We start from the raw sequence: 17,711 nt of genomic DNA on the forward strand, positions 1-17,711 counted from the left end.
CACATGCATATATGTATATATACATACATCTAGGTTTTTCTCCTTTTTCTAAATAGCTCTTGTTCTTCGTTATTTCTTCTATTGTCCATGGGGAAGTGGAAAAGAATCTTTCCTCCGTAAGCCATGCGTGTCGTATGAGGCGACTAAAATGCCGGGAGCAATGGGCTAGTAACCCCTTCTCCTGTAGACATTTACTAAAAAAGAGAAGAAGAAAAACTTTATAAAACTTGGATGCTTGAATGTGCGTGGATGTAGTGCGGATGACAAGAAACAGATGATTGCTGATGTTATGAATGAAAAGAAGTTGGATGTCCTGGCCCTAAGCGAAACAAAGCTGAAGGGGGTAGGGGAGTTTAGATGGGGGGAAATAAATGGGATTAAATCTGGAGTATCTGAGAGAGTTAGAGCAAAGGAAGGGGTAGCAGTAATGTTGAAGGATCAGTTATGGAAGGAGAAAAGAGAATATGAATGTGTAAATTCAAGAATTATGTGGATTAAAGTAAAGGTTGGATGCGAAAAGTGGGTCATAATAAGCGTGTATGCACCTGGAGAAGAGAGGAATGTAGAGGAGAGAGAGAGATTTTGGGAGATGTTAAGTGAATGTATAGGAGCCTTTGAACCAAGTGAGAGAGTAATTGTGGTAGGGGACCTGAATGCTAAAGTAGGAGAAACTTTTAGAGGGTGTGGTAGGTAAGTTTGGGGTGCCAGGTGTAAATGATAATGGGAGCCCTTTGATTGAACTTTGTATAGAAAGGGGTTTAGTTATAGATAATACATATTTTAAGAAAAAGAGGATAAATAAGTATACAAGATATGATGTAGGGCGAAATAACAATAGTTTGTTGGATTATGTATTGGTAGATAAAAGACTGTTGAGTAGACTTCAGGATGTACATGTTTATAGAGGGGCCACAGATATATCAGATCACTTTCAAGTTGTAGCTATACTGAGAGTAAAAGGTAGATGGGATACAAGGAGAATAGAAGCATCAGGGAAGAGAGAGTTGAAGGTTTATAAACTAAAAGAGGAGGCAGTTAGGGTAAGATATAAACAGCTATTGGAGGATAGATGGGCTAATGAGAGCATAGGCAATGGGGTCGAAGAGGTATGGGGTAGGTTTAAAAATGTAGTGTTAGAGTGTTCAGCAGAAGTTTGTGGTTACAGGAAAGTGGGTGCGGGAGGGAAGAGGAGAGATTGGTGGAATGATGATGTAAAGAGAGTAGATAGGGAGAAAAAGTTAGCATATGAGAAGTTTTTACAAAGTAGAAGTGATGCAAGGAGGGAAGAGTATATGGAGAAAAAGAGAGATGTTAAAAGAGTGATGAAGCAATGTAAAAAGAGAGCAAATAAGAGAGTGGGTGAGATGTTATCAACAAATTTTGTTGAAAATAAGAAAAAGTTTTGGAGTGAGATTAACAAGTTAAGAAAGCCTAGAGAACAAATGGATTTGTCAGTTAAAAATAGGAGAGGAGAGTTATTAAATGGAGAGTTAGAGGTATTGGGAAGATGGAGGGAATATTTTGAGGAATTGTTAAATGTTGATGAAGATAGGGAAGCTGTGATTTCGTGTATAGGGCAAGGAGGAATAACATCTTGTAGGAGTGAGGAAGAGCCAGTTGTGAGTGTGGGGGAAGTTCGTGAGGCAGTAGGTAAAATGAAAGGGGGTAAGGCAGCCGGGATTGATAGGATAAAGATAGAAATATTAAAAGCAGGTGGGGATATAGTTTTGGAGTGGTTGGTGCAATTATTTAATAAATGTATGGAAGAGGGTAAGGTACCTAGGGATTGGCAGAGAGCATGCATAGTTCCTTTGTATAAAGGCAAAGGGGACAAAAGAGAGTGCAAAAATTATAGGGGGATAAGTCTGTTGAGTATACTTGGTAAAGTATATGGTAGAGTTATTATTGAAAGAATTAAGAGTAAGACGGAGAATAGGATAGCAGATGAACAAGGAGGCTTTAGGAAAGGTACGGGGTGTGTGGACCAGGTGTTTACAGTGAAACATATAAGTGAACAGTATTTAGATAAGGCTAAAGAGGTGTTTGTGGCATTTATGGATCTGGAAAAGGCGTGTGACAGGGTGGATAGGGGGGGCAATGTGGTAGATGGTGCAGGTGTATGGTGTAGGAGGTAGGTTACTGAAAGCAGTGAAGAGTTTTTACGAGGATAGTGAGGCTCAAGTTAGAGTATGTAGGAAAGAGGGAAATTTTTTCCCAGTAAAAGTAGGCCTTAGACAAGGATGTGTGATGTCACCGTGGTTGTTTAATATATTTATAGATGGGGTTGTAAGAGAAGTAAATGCGAGGGTCTTGGCAAGAGGCGTGGAGTTAAAAGATATTTATATATATATATATATATATATATATATATATATATATATATATATATATATATATATATATATATATATATATATATATATATATATATATATATATATATTTTCTCAACAAGTCGGTCGTCTCCCACCGAGGCAGGGTGACCCAAAAAAGAAAGAAAATCCCCAAAAAGAAAATACTTTCATCATCATTCAACACTTTCACCACACTCACACATTATCACTGCTTTTGCAGAGGTGCTCAGAATACAACAGTTTAGAAGCATATACGTATAAAGATACACAACATATCCCTCCAAACTGCCAATATCCCAAACCCCTCCTTTAAAGTGCAGGCATTGTACTTCCCATTTCCAGGACTCAAGTCCGACTATATGAAAATAACCGGTTTCCCTGAATCCCTTCACTAAATATTACCCTGCTGGACTGGGGACCCTCATCCTCAGAGAAGACAATAAACGTACCTCAGGGAAAACTCAAGGTTCTCCCCGGAGCTGTTTGAATATTTTCTTCTCCTACCACCCCCTATATATTTTATATTATATGTGAACATTTATTGATAAACAGAATACATGTGCAGAAAAAAACAAACATGAATACAATGGTACAATGTATTAAAGATCATGAATTTCCTCCAGCTCCTCCGAAGCCGGACGCTATAAACCCGCAGATTGATTTATAGCGTGGGTGCAAACTGTGAAGTGAGAGTGCCAGGAACAAGAGGCCGTAGCTACTGAGAGCACACACGGACGCTACGAAGTGTTGTTTCACTGTTAGGGTAGTACTGTGGGCGATGTGGAATGAACTCGTGGGGGAAGTGGTGGAGGTAATCTCCTTTTTAAAAATATTCACGATACAGTTGAAAAGGTCGGTAACAAGTAATGATGATCGATGAAGCTCAGGTTACGGCGCTAATACAGACTCAAATATTAATCTGAAAGTTCATTCATTCATTGTTATCTTCATTCATTTATTCATTCTCTCTCGATCTCTCTCTCCCCCTCACACACACACACACACACACACACACACACACACACACACACACACACACACACACACACACACACACACACACATACATACATACATACACACACACACACACACACACACACACACACACACACACACACACACACACACACACACACACACACACACACACACACACACACACACACTCTCTCTCTCTCTCTCTCTCTCTCTCTCTCTCTCTCTCTCTCTCTCTCTCTCTCTCTCTCTCTCTCTCTCTCTCTCTCTCTCTCTCCTCTCTCTCTCACTCTCTCTCTCACTCTCACACTCACACTCACACTCACACACTCACACTCACACACTCTCACACTCACACTCACACACACTCTATAAGAAGACTTTTGACACAGTTCCACACAAGCGATTAGTGCATAAGCTGGAGGACCAGGCAGGTATAACAGGGAAGGCGCTGCAATGGATCAGAGAGTACCTGTCAGGAAGACATCAGCGAATCATGGGACGTGACGAAGTGTCAGAGTGGGCACCTGTGACGATCGGGGTTCCACAGGGGTCAGTCCTAGGACTGGTGCTGTTTGTGGTATATGTGGACGACATGACGGAAGGAATAGACTCAGAAGTGTCCCTGTTTGCAGATGTTGTGAAGTTGACGAGAAGAATTCAGTCGAACGAGGACCAGGCAGAACTACAAAGGGATCTGGACAGGCTGCAGGCCTGGTCTAGAAACTGTCTCCTGGAGCTCAACCCCACCAGATGCAAAGTCATGAAGATTGGGGAAGGGCAAAGAAGACCACAGACTGAGTACAGTCTAGGGGGGCCAGAGACTACAAACCTCACTCAACGAAAAAGATCTTGGGGTGAGTATAACACTGGACACATCTCCTGAGGCGCACATTAACTAAATAACTGCTGAAGAATATGGGCACCTAGCAAACCTAAGAATAGCATTCCGACATCTCAATAAGGAATCATTCAGGACCCTGTACACCGTGTATGTCAGGCCCGTATTGGAATATGCAGCACTAGTTTGGAACCCACACCTAGCCAAGTACCTAAGGAAATTAGAGAAAGTGCAAAGGTTTGCACTTTGTATTACGAGGAGAGGTTAAGGGAAATCAACCTGACAGCACTGGAGGACAGAAGAAATGGGGGGGGGGGGGATATGATAACGACTCATAAAATACTGAGAGCAATTGACAAGGTGGATAGAAACAGGATGTTCCAGAGATGGGACACAGGAACAAGGGGTCACAGTTGGAAGTTGAAGACTCAGATGACTCACAGGGATGTTAGGAAGTATATCTTCAGTCACAGAAATTGTCAGGAAGTGGAATAGTCTGGGAAGTAATGTAGTGGAGGCAGGATCCATACATAGCTTTAAGAAGAGGTATGATAAGCTTATGAAGCAGGAAGAGTGACCTAGTAGCAACCAGTGAAGAGGCAGGGCCAGGAGCTGTGACTCGACCCTTGCAACCGCAACTGGGTGAACACACACACACACACACACACACACACACACACACACACACACACACACACACACACACACACACACACACACACACACATACACATACACACACACATACACACACATTCCATGCAAAACAAGTACTAAAATTACTATAAATCCCTTCATGAAGACTTATGACTAGAGCAAGTGTAGTGATGGATGATGGAATTGTAATGTAGATAAGTGATGTGTAATGTAAGATACCGCTCCCACGTGCTGAATATAAAGCATGACAGTGTCAGAGAGAGACTGTCCCGGTAGTCACTTGATGCATCTGAAGGGATCTTGCTCCAAGGAATTGGAGCTGCCCTTCCTTGGATCAGACCTCACTGCTCAAGTAATTAAGAACTTCTGAGGGTGTAGCAATTCCTAATTAAGGCAAGATTACTACTGGAAAATTATACAGAGGAACTAGTAAGACTTAGGGTTACAGGAGGAAGTTTAAGTGCTACGACCATTGGGAACTTAAGGAAAATATTGTAGATTAATCTGTCAACAGAACAATCACAAGCATGACTTGAAAGAACAAAAAGGGCACAACACCGTGACTGAAACAGTACATAAATAACCCGCACATAGAAGAGAAGTTTACGACGATGTTTCGGGGACGACTTGGACCATTTACAAGGTCACACTTGACTCCTGTTCCTGTTTCAGGAGTTAGCCAACGTACACTGTCAACACTCTCCACGATAAAGACATGTACACTGTCAACACTCTCCACTATAAAGACATGTACACTCTCAACACTCTCCACGAGAAAGACATAAAAACAGATGCATGGGGTACTTACTAGGATGTTTGTGTGGAAAAGAGACCGTGTGTTTGAAAAAGAAGAAAATAGATGAGGGATTGTGAGAGAGGAGGATGAAGAGTGCATGAGAGGGAGATTGAGTGCAGAAAGGATGTGAGTGGAGGTGTGTACTTCAGTAAGGTAGCTAGCTGGTTGACTTGATGAAGGAGCGGCCGCCACGTTAACAACACACTTGAGAAATGCTGCCAGAACCTCTCACGTCCATCTGGATTTGTCAGCGTCTTAGGGAGGAGGAGGAGGAGCATGTGACACCTTGGCAGTGGTGGTGCATGATGGTAACATATGTGGTGATGGGTGTGGTGGTATTATAGGTGTGAGATAAGTGATGGTTATAGGTGTGGTGGTGATAATGGATGTGGTGGTGTACCTGGCGATGATGTGGGCAGTAAACTAGTATACTAGGGATTCCTTAATGTAGTCGTTGGAATGAAGAAACATACTCATAAATGTACACATGGAAGATACTCGAGGGCCTGGTTCAAAAGCTACACACTATCATAACAGCGTACTAGAATAAAAAGTCATTGAAATGTAACATAGATTAATTGAAAAGCAGGGACACCATGGGCACAGAACTTTGTCAATATCCATGGACCTAGACTATTCAGTCTGTTACCAGCATATATCAGAAATATTGCTGGAACAAGTGCAGAAGTGTTCAAGAGTGCCATATCAACTAAGTTGTGAAGGATATGTGGACTAACAGACCGCCAGCAGCAACAGCCTGGTTGAACAGGCTACCAACAGAAAAGTCTGACTCCAGACTGGTTTAAGAGGGTAGGAAAAACACACGAGATTGGTTTCAGGCACATAACAGGTGTGTGTGGTAGTGGCGGGGAATTTTGGGTGGAGTTTTGGTGGCATTTTTTTCATGGTGCCTGCATAGCATCTGATGAATTCTACTTGTGAACGCCTGCACGTTGCAATCAATAGTTGCAAGCATTTGCCACTACTGCTGCCACTACCCCCTCACTACTGCCACTACCCCCTCACTGTTGCCACTATCCCGCACTGTTGCCACTATCCTTCACTGTTGCCACTACCCCCTCACTGTTGCTACCACCACTACCCCTCACTCTTGCTACCACCATTACCCCTCACTCTGGCTACTACCACTACCCCTCTTGCTACTACCACTATCCTTCACTGTTGCCTCCATTACTAGCTACCACTACCCCTTACTTGCTACTACCACTACCCTTCACTGTTGCCTCCATTACTAGCTACCACTATCACCACAGTCACTGCCACCACTACTAATACCACCCCTACGGCAATTACTACTGCTACCACTATTGACCATGCCCCAGTGTCGGACCACGGTTGAGTGAGTGCTGGTTTAAGTCATAAGCAATGATTTACCAGTCAAATACAGTGATATGCGTGTAAGCAGTAAATAGTCACTGTAGCCTCAGTCACAGCTGTTTCTGCAGTGTATCCAAGAATAGTTAAACAAGGAGGACGTTAATAACAACCTTCTCTTCTTTAATGTTCAATTCACCAGACAAAGGCAATACGTAATCTTAAGCGAATCGTATACTAGAAACCAACCAACTCATTCGAACCAGTTGCCACTTTCTCCCATCATATTAGAAAGCTAAGGGGGTACTACTGTATGTCCCTTATTTTGATCGTAATAATAATAAGAGGGTACTAAATGAGTTCTCCTAGGGGCACTCTGAGTTTGCAGCAACGAATTACTGAAGGAGGAATGTGATTAGATAGAGAACACTTCCTCCAGTCTCAGATATCCTCTGCACAAGATTTTCCAGTGCAGATGGAAAAAAGAGTTAATACATAGCAATGCCAGGAGTCAGGACAGCACTGTTAGCAGCTATGTACTGCCCTGTCAACAGATGCCACAGCCAACATAGTATCCCCCATTATCAGGGGTGATTTACTATGAAACTAATGCAACTTAAGCTTCAGGGCCCCTAATCCTGGAGGGGCCCCAGAAGCTACCTTAGTCTACATTTCTTAAAATTTTTGGTCTACTGTACGAGAAAGGGTTGCAAAGGGGCCGCCATAACAGTTCATGCATAAAGACTCCAAAAATGTTGATCCGCCACTGCCCATTATACAGAATTCCAATATCGACATTGCAGTAGTTACCACTGAGGCCATACCTGACTTCACAATGACCTCTAAGCCACACACTGGTACTTCCTGCTGGGATACGACCAAGTCTTTGTTCAGGGAGACAGCTAGAAGTTTGCCTAGTCGGTTACAAAAGCACAAATATGCCTGTAAAATGAACATCAATAGTGACTGTGTGCAACACTAAGTCAATTTATAAAACTAAGCTAGTGTACCAGAATAATATGGTTAAGAGTAGATGTCTGGAATCATCCATGGTAAAACATGGTAAATCATCCATGGTAAAACATATGGTCAGATTAATGCTCCCTTAGAGCATGCATTATTATAAAAACTTAATGTGAGTTGGTAGGCCACATGCAGTACCTCTCTAAAACATGAACCTTGAGGCACCTGACTCTTGCACCAGATCTTTGAACTTAATTTTTTGGCCTCTGACTTTTGAACTTAAGCCTTGAAACACTTGACCTTTGAACTTAAACCCAGAGGCATCTGACCTTTGACCTTAAACCTAAGCACCTGAGCATTGCACTATTTAAGCTGTTTATATCTTGTATCTTTGCATACCTTTACATGTTCCTTTCCTTCTATTTGGCGATCTTGCATTTTGTATATAGTGTCCCTTGTCAGTTCTATGTTCTTTCCATATCTAAGTAGTTGGAACTGGTCACCATTGAACTGTTGTGTTATTCTCCACTGACCTGTGTAAAACTTGGCTTGAAAATTAGACACATGTGCAACATCTGGGTATCTTTATTATAGACATTTTGCCATCCAGTGACTATCAATACAAATTCAAGGTTATAATTGGAAGACAATAGAACTATATACAATAGATGAGGTAATCAGTCCCTCAGCTTTGGAGTTGGTGAAGAGCACCGTAGTTGACTATGGTGCTCTTCACACCATTGAAGAGCACCATAGTCAGTGCATCATCGAGGACTGTCTGTCTTATTTCCATTGGGGTCCTGTATCTTGTCCCCCAGTGTGTAACCCATACCAATCGACTATCACCCAGGTACCTATCTGCTTGCTAGGTGAATGGGACAGCAGCTGTAAGAAAACATGCCCAGTCTTTCCACCCTTCCTGGGGATCAAACCACGGACACTGTGTGTTTGTGAGGCGAGAATGTTGCCTACCAGGCCATGGGACACAAACACAGAATATTTACTTGCTTGTCACTGATTGTACAGACATCCATTTGAACCATCCTAGGCTGTGGAAAACTTAATTAGCGGTTATGCAGGAAACTTATTCTCTATACACATTTTTCCCCTAATGTACTAAATTCATAGTTGTTAGCACAAATTCTGTAGAGTACATCAAAATCTCTTTAAGCATAGGATGTCTGTACTGCAGACTTTGCATGCTTACTACTCTGCGTGATTTGATTATACAGCCTTTCCTCACTTAGCGACATTCGTTTACCGACACCTCGAACTTACGATGGGCTCTGATGAATATTCATACCTAAGTAATGTATATAAATGGTGCAAAGGTGACATTAAAACAATATCAAAGATGGTTGACACAAACTCACTACCATTATAGTGTGCTCCTCACTTAGCGATGAATTCGTTTAACAACGTGGTCTTAGGAACAGAACTCTGTCGTTAAGTGAGGAGAGGCTGTTCTGTACAGTATTTTTACCAGAGGTTATTCAAAGAATACCTTTGATATTTCTGTTTTATTTTCCATGGTGCCCATTGCCTTTTCTTGCTTGGAATGTGACCCCTAAGTTACTGCTTGGCACACATCCCCCAAGTTAAAAACTTACTATAGAATTTCATTCAAAATGTACCGATTCTTTCTTATTAACCCTTTCAGGGTCCGTCCCGTAGATCTACGGCTTTACGTTCAGGGTCCAAACCGTAGATCTACGCCATGAGCTGAGCTCACTCTGATAAACTGTGAGTGGTACATTTGGGCCTAGATATGAGAGAATACATCTATGTGGTATGTGTGCACCACATAAAACAGATCCTGCAGCACACTGTGTATAATGAGAGAAAAAAAATGAAATCATGATTTTTCGATTAAAACAGCAACTTTGCAGTGTTTTTTCGTATGTTTTTTATAGTTGTATTTGCGATTTCTTGGTCTCATTTGATAGAATGGAAGACATATTACAGAAATAGAGATGATTTTGATTGGTTTTAGCACTGGAAATGGCTTGAAACTGAGCTCAAAGTAGCAGAAATGTTAAATTTTTGCCGATATTCAAGAGTAAACAAACGACCTCACACGTCTAATACACGCCAGCTGGTGGGTCTAATATACATTCACAAATATGTTGATGATATTTATACAATTATTACAGTATTGCATAACAGTAAATCTTCTATTTTTTGGTGTGAATAAAAATTCATTATGTGAATAAAAAATCAAAATGGAATTTATTTGTAAAGCCTCAAAACATAACTAATGAACAGAGGAAATGTTAGTTTAGTGCCAGGAATGCCTACATTGTTCATTCTGGACCCTATTTTGAAATTGGAATATTTTGAACTTTGTGTTAAATTGGCCAAATTAACAATTTCCGATCACTTTATTTTGTAGTTGAAACAGTTGACTTGGCGATTTCTTGTGCTCAATCGATAGAATAGAAGTAATACTAGTGAAATAGCTAAGAATTTGGTTGATTGGAATAATGTAATTGGCCTAAAATGGGAGTCAAAGTCGGCAAAATCGCCGATTCGTAAATATCGCTGACACATCAAAATTCGCGAGAGCATAATTTCGTCAATTTTCCACCAACTTTCGTACTTCTTGTTTTATTACCTTCACAAAAAGATTCTCTACGATTTCATAAGAAAAAATAACAATTTTTTTTTTTTTAAATTCTTGGACACTGGTGCGTGACTCCAGATTTGGGCCTTGGACCCTGAAAGGGTTAAGGTCAGCATTAAGCTGATTATCAAAAATTTTGAAGAGACATAGCCAAAATACAGTGGATCATTGGATAACACAATACAGTATATATAGTTACATTCCAGAAAATGGTATGTAATACAAAAATGCATGTAAACTGAACAGAAAAATATACTATAGGAAAAATGGGGTTATGTTCATTTGACCCTCAAAAAAAAGCCATAAAAGTTTTGTATAGTCTGGAGATTGTAAAAAAATTGATAATAATTTAATTGTCTGTTTGGTGATGTGTGCCAGTCAGAGATCTCACATCCGCATCTCTGCTAGCAGACACAGTTACCTTATTGTTTGGTTGTCCTACTTGCTGCAACTGCATGGGGGTTATAAAAGTGAGTATATAATGGTTGGGGTGTGTGTACATAAAAGGGGTTAGAGTGGCAGGAAGAGGGGGTTTCCATGTGGGAGTGGGGACCAAATGGTTATTGGTTGGGACAGGAGCTGAAGGCATGTGTTGGGAGGTGGAGGGGTGCAGGGGTTGAAGGCTGGAAGCAACGAGGTGGTGTGATGATGATCATGTGGGTAGAAGTGTCAGTGGCCCAGTGTAGGTGGCAGTGTGAATGATGGGTGACTGTGTGTGTGTGTAGCTGTAAGTGTGGGTGGTAATGAGAGTGGTGGGTGGCTGCATAACTAGGTGTGTGGATGGAATGTTAATGTATATGGGCCCTAAAAGTATGGGTAAGGTGTGGACGTGAGGTTGAGGGAGTGGAGCTGTGTGATTGAAGCTGTGGGGGAATGATGTGAATGAAAGGTATGGGTGGAGGCCATGTGGGATTGAAGCTGTGGGGGAGTGATGTGAATGAAAGGTATGGGTGGAGGCCATGTGGGATTGAAGCTGTGGGGGAGTGATGTGAATGAAAGGTGTGGGTGGAGGTCATGTGGGATTGAAGCTGTAGGGGAGTAATGTGAATGGAAGGTATGGGTGGAGGCCATGTGGGATTGAAGCTGTGGGGGAGTGATGTGAATGGAAGGTATGGGTGGAGGCTTGAAGCTGTGGGTGTGTAGTGCGGGTGAAAGTTGTGGTTGTCGGTGGCCCAGTGTTCATGGTGATGTGGATGATTGATTATTAGGTGGATGAGTGCATAGTTGGTGGTGTAGGTAATAATGAGGGTGGTGGGTGACTAAAGTGATTAGGTATGTGGACAGCATGTTAGGATAAAAAGTTAAGTTAGGTATGGGTGTCAAGTTCTGGAGAAATAGTGTTTGTGAGGACATGGGGCTAGGCAAGGTGTGGTCTTGAAATAGTGGGGAACTGTGGCTGTGGGGGAATGGTGTAGGTGTAGGTGTGTGGCCATGAGGAAGAATTGAGTTCCAGGATCACTTACAATCTTCTTGGGTGCCACAGATGGAATAAAAAGTTGATTCTCTAACATAGGCAGATGTGTACAAAGTACTGGGTGAGGGAGGTTGTGTACATCATATAGGCCTTCCCCCATAAAATAATGGACTCACGCTGAGGCTCACCGTCAGACAAAGGGAAAAAGAATGTGGCACATGCCAAATTTTCCCCTTCACATACTTCACCATGTAAAGTGATTTTTACAGCGTGTTCACTAAAAATATACTGCATTTTTGTTAACAGATTGTACGATATCTAACGGTCTACTATACTTCTAAATTGCATACACAAAATTTTCTATTATCTGACTTCAGGATTCGTGGCACCTCCAGGAACCTAACCCATGTGAATTATTGGGTTGCACTCTGTTATAACAGTTTCAGTACCACATGTAAAGTAACGATTTCAATCCTTTTGAGTCAGAACATTTTAATCATCCATACTGTTAATGATGTTATATAAAGTTAACTAAAGAAATTGATTCTTGTAGTTAACAACAAGTTTGTTTTCTCAGAATTCTGTTTGAATTACATTCAGAGTTGATTGGAAAATATGTTGAAGAAGCATTGGACATTTTATTGCATTCTTTGCTCCCATGCCAAAATTTTGTATTCGGATATAGTAGTTCTGTTATCCTACAGACATAGTGTGTGGACAATAAGCCTTAAACATCATGAACTAAACATGACTACAGACTTGAAGTGCCTTTCCTCAAAAAACTAGTTGAAAAGTTTTTTATGTAATTGAAATTTAGTGTAAACAACATTCCATATTATTTATGGAAATTTGCAAAAAGGAACAATTAATTATATTGTAACTGACAAAAAAAATTAGTGTAGTGGTTTTTTAATATTAATACAAGTGAATGAATGTACCACTCAGAAAATTGGCACTCTTTTTTTCCAATTGACCTGAAGTAAGTCATGGTGGCAGAGCCAGTAATACATGGCTAGCATTTTCTCCTTTCTTCAAATATCACAAGCTGCATATCAACTGTTTAGTAGGCTAGACGTGTCCACAGCCATATACAGTCTGACGTAACCACACCCACACCACGTCCATCAACTCAAAATGTTTCAAGCGCAACAAGTGGGTGGGATCCCACATGTGGAGGAAAGGTGGAGGGTACGACGGTGATGGCGTCATGTTGGCGGGGGATGGGCGTCCTGTTGGGGACCTGCGTACCTTCCCGCCCCACTGACCCACACCCCGCCCACTCCCCCACACCCCGTGTAGCTGACCCTTCACCCACACCTCCGTCCAGTGGAGCCTCTAATCGCACCATCAGTGGTTCACCTGGCCGCAGCCGTCACCATCATCATCAGCAGCATCAGCATCAGTCTTCAGAGAGTGCTGGCGCACGTTACCTACTTGTGCGACCTGCCACTGCTACGCCCCCCTCCCCTCGCCGCCGCCACCACTCACGAACCCACACAACTGGAGTCAGCAGCCATACTGCTAGTGGACGTGGCGAAGGGCGAGCTGGGCGGGCAGCAGATGTGGAGGGTACACCACCCCTACTCTTGCTCTCACAGGCCCTCCACCTGCCTCCCCCTCCACCACACCTCGCCTCTCTTATCTACACTTACGGTACACCTCACAATTACACCAGTCTATTCTGCAGATCAACACAAGTCAGTTATGTCACCCACTCCTGCATCTTGGTAACCCAACAAATCCTGAACTGAATTTACATTTAGGTTTGGAAAGAATGTTTGATATGTATTTTTCCACATGATTAATTCCCACAGTGATTATTCATATATAACATTCAAGTCATACGTGTTTCCCATATTCATACACATATACCTCCGGAACTTTTAGTTACTGGACCACTAAAAACATCTTAATTCATGTCTGTGGTGCTTTTGTTCTTAGACTTGTACACAATCAGTACTGGTACTGTTCTTGTTTAATAATGAAATTAAAAACAGTCTATATTAAAAAAAATCTTGTGAAGTATTAAGGCAAATAATATTTTATTACTGATCATTTATTTTCTTAGGTTATTAGTTATTTTGTTTTAATTACTCTCAGATTACCTTTAATTTCTCATGTGTACAAAGGGTATTTTTAAAGTTTTTTCAGGAGTATACAGTATACATCCATCCATTATTATATAATCTTGCTCCTTTAGCCAAATACTTTTTCTGTGCATGTCTCAAATACTGCATTGATTTCAGACCTAACCTACAATTTGGAGAGGAAAACTTTGACCTCTTTTCAGTTCTGGATCATTTTCAAGTCAAGACTTGTTCTTTTTCAACCTTCAGTTTTTATCTTTTGAAGAATTATTATACTCTACTGTGGTGTGTAAGCTTAGGGGCATTTTCTTGTAAAGCTTATAGTATCATATACCTAAAGCTTTCAGATACTAACTTCGTCCTAAGCTCAGTGCTGAGCTTCTGCTTCATTGTTGCTCAAGTCACACTAGTATATTCTGGTAGCCAATACTCACAATACCATCTAGGTACAGTCCATTTATCTGAAGGGTAATGGAGACAACTAAAAGCAATAAATTAATAAAATATTATTGACTGGATTTTATTTAAAAATGCTGTAAATTATTAAATGACTCCTTGTGCATTGTTTTGTTGGGTTTAATAGTAGTCATAAAAGAGTATTTTGAGATACTTTAGAAAAGTTACAGTTCTAGAAAGTTAAATGGTATACAGCAATCTCCCCCACCCTCTGGAATTATGATCCCCTCTTGTCGTATGATTGTGCAACTGAAGCCTCCTAAGCATTTTGCACTTTCACATGATGGCTGGGCTCTTCTGTCTCAGCCATGTAAGATGGCAGGTGACTCTTACAAACTTCTTATATTCAGTATACAATTATCTTTACTTTCTTATGTACCTCTTTGATAGTTTTTATTCTTGTAACATTTCCTCTCCAGAGCCAATAACTAGCCTCTAGAGTCATTAACTGATGTAACTGATAAACAGAGTAACTGGTTTAGACATGGTGAATGCTGTTCCGATGCCATTTTGTGCTATGTCTGGAAGTCTTGGTGTTGGCTCATTGATGCTGTTTTGTGTTATGTCTAGAAGCTTTGATGTTGCCTCATTGATGTTATTGTGTACTATGTCTGGAAGCCCTGGTGCTTAGGGACGAACAGAATTTTGCATCGCTTATTTGTTCAAAATTTTCAACACTTGCTTTTTACATTCTTAATTTTCTGATTCCTACTAGCTTTACATGGCAACTTTACATAGCACAGTACAGTGGACCCTCACCTAACGAACGCATCGCATAACGTTAAATTCACCTAACGATACATTTTAACGCTAACACTTTGCCTCGGCTAACGCTAAAAAACTCGCATAACGATATTCGTTCTCGGGTACCAATTAATATCGTTAGGTGAGGGTCCACTGTATACTGTGTGGTCTACGTATTCAAACTGTGGTTGTCACTTATGAACATTGCCTTGGAGGTTTCTATCTGGGGTTCTCTATTGTCAACCATATATAGCACAGTATGTAAGTAGACATTACAGTCACAGTACATTGTCATAGTAGCTGAGACCAACAGTTTTCTATTGGGAGTTTATCTAACTGGAGCTCCTCACTAGTGGCTGCATTTTTAGAATGAATTTTGATGAAACCTAAAAGTTTTCTTGATTGAATATCAAATGATGACAGAATATAACTTGAAACAAAATGCTAGCTTGAGACATTAGTTCTCAGTGCTCTGCATCAGAAAGCATATTGAAAAATTATTCCATAGTACTGTGCCTATTATGTTTGATGACAGGCAAAAGTTCATTCCTTACTCCAAGAGCAAGAAGAGTGTGGAGCTTATTTGAGCTCAAGGAAACAAGTAGGAAATTAATTTATGATTCTACTGGTCATACATGAGGTGCTTCTGCAATGTAGATTTATATTCAGCAGTGAGTTTAACCCTTTCAGGGTCCATCCCGTAAATCTACGGCTTTACGCTCAGGGTCCAAACTGTAGATCTACGCCACGAGCTCAGCTCACTCTGATAAGCTGTGAGTGGTAAATTTGGGCCTAGATATGAGAGAATACACCTGTGGGGTATGTGTGCACCACATAAAACAAATCCTGCAGCATACAGTGTATAATGAGAGAAAAAAAACTGAGGCTGTGGTTTTCGATTAAAACAGCGACTTTGCAGTGTTTTTTCGTATGCTTTTTATAGTTGTATTTGCGATTTCTTGGTCTCATTTGATAGAATGGAAGATATATTACAGAAGTTGAGATGATTTTAATTGGTTTTAATACTGGAAATGGCTTGAAACTGAGCTCAAAGTAGCGGAAATGTTAAATTTTTGTCGATGTTCAAGAGTAAACAAATGACCTCAGATGTCTAATACACGCCAGCTGGCGGGTCTGATATACATTCACAAATGTGATGATATTATTTATACAATTATTACAATATTGCATAACAGGAAATCTTCTATTTTTTGGTTTGAATTAAAATTCATTATGTGAATAAAAAATCAAAATGGAATTCATTTGTAAAGCCTGAAAACATAACTAATGAGCAGAGGAAATGTTAGTTTAGTGCCAGGAATGGCTGCATTGTTTATTCTGGACCCTATTTTGAAATTGTAATATTTTGAACTTTGTGTTAAATTGGCCAAATTACCAATTTCCGATCACTTTATTTTGTAGTTAAAACAGTTGACTGGGCGATTTCTTGTGCTCATTTGATAGAATAGTAGTAATACTAGTGAAATAGCTAAGAATTTGGTAGACTGGAATAATGTAATTGGTCTAAAATGGGAGTCAAAGTTGGCAAAATCGCCGATTCATAAATGTCGCTGACACATCAAAATTCACGAGAGCATAATTTTGTCAATTTTCCATCAAATTTCATACTTTTTGTTTTATTACCTCAGAAAAAGATTCTCCATCATTTCATAAGAAAAAATAACAAAATTTTTGTTTGAAAATTCTTGGACACTGGAGCACTCTTTGAAATTTGGCCTCTGGATCCTGAAAGGGATAAATACAGATAAGAAGTTCCTGTGTTTTTACCTTACCAGTTGGTTTGCTGTCCTCATGCAGTGCCAGGTTCTGAATGGCCAGGAACTTTATACATGTTAGCACACGTACAATTTTACATTATTGATAGTGTGTCAAATCCTTCATTAAGCTCTAGGGTTGCATTAATTCTTGTGTTCTGAGATATTTTCCACTATTGCTTAATAGCTGCATAAAAATTTGCTGTGGCAGACAGTATATTAGAGAAGTGGCTCTTTACTCATCTTCCAGCACTTATATCCAGATACTTTCTCATAAGATGATCGAGCACTGGTAATTGATCAGGTGTTACAGAAACGAGGGAGACACCACATTTTGTCTAAAAATGAAAGCAACACAGAAACTTCTCATTACTACACAACTCACTGAAGCTAATTTTATTTTGTTTTAATTGATACTTCCTTTCCACCAAAACTCTGAAATTTACATTATTTTTTTTTTTAGTATCATTATAAAATTACTCAACATAATCCCCAAACATTTCATACAGTTTATACATATTGTCCTGCAGTGGCTTTTCACCTGTTTTGCATGACAAATTTTCATGGCACTGTACTGAGTTATGTGCCACTCTTGCTAATGATATTTATAGTGCAAGTTTGATACTGTTCTTGTATTTACATTATAGAGTCCTGTTGCTTCATCACTGTATACAAGGCAAATATTCAG

At 40.3% G+C, this 17,711-nt stretch overlaps 1 protein-coding gene across 2 annotated transcripts in view; it reads left to right on the forward strand.

Annotated features, from left to right (window-relative positions):
- The window catches only part of LOC138853518 (E3 ubiquitin-protein ligase ZNRF1-like), a 177,214-nt gene that overhangs the window by 133,176 nt on the left and 26,327 nt on the right, over positions 1-17,711 (forward strand). Inside the window, exon 2 of one of the 2 annotated variants that reach the window (XM_070090635.1) lies at positions 12,539-13,614. The exons of the other annotated variant lie outside the window; for it this stretch is intronic. Within the exon in view, the coding sequence (XP_069946736.1) occupies positions 13,161-13,614 (454 nt within the window). The 5' untranslated portion in view covers positions 12,539-13,160. The remainder of the gene's footprint in view (positions 1-12,538; positions 13,615-17,711) is intronic. 2 annotated transcript variants of the gene reach the window in all.

The sequence above is a fragment of the Cherax quadricarinatus genome, chromosome 32 (assembly GCF_038502225.1).
Source record: "Cherax quadricarinatus isolate ZL_2023a chromosome 32, ASM3850222v1, whole genome shotgun sequence".
Lineage (NCBI taxonomy): Eukaryota > Metazoa > Arthropoda > Malacostraca > Decapoda > Parastacidae > Cherax > Cherax quadricarinatus.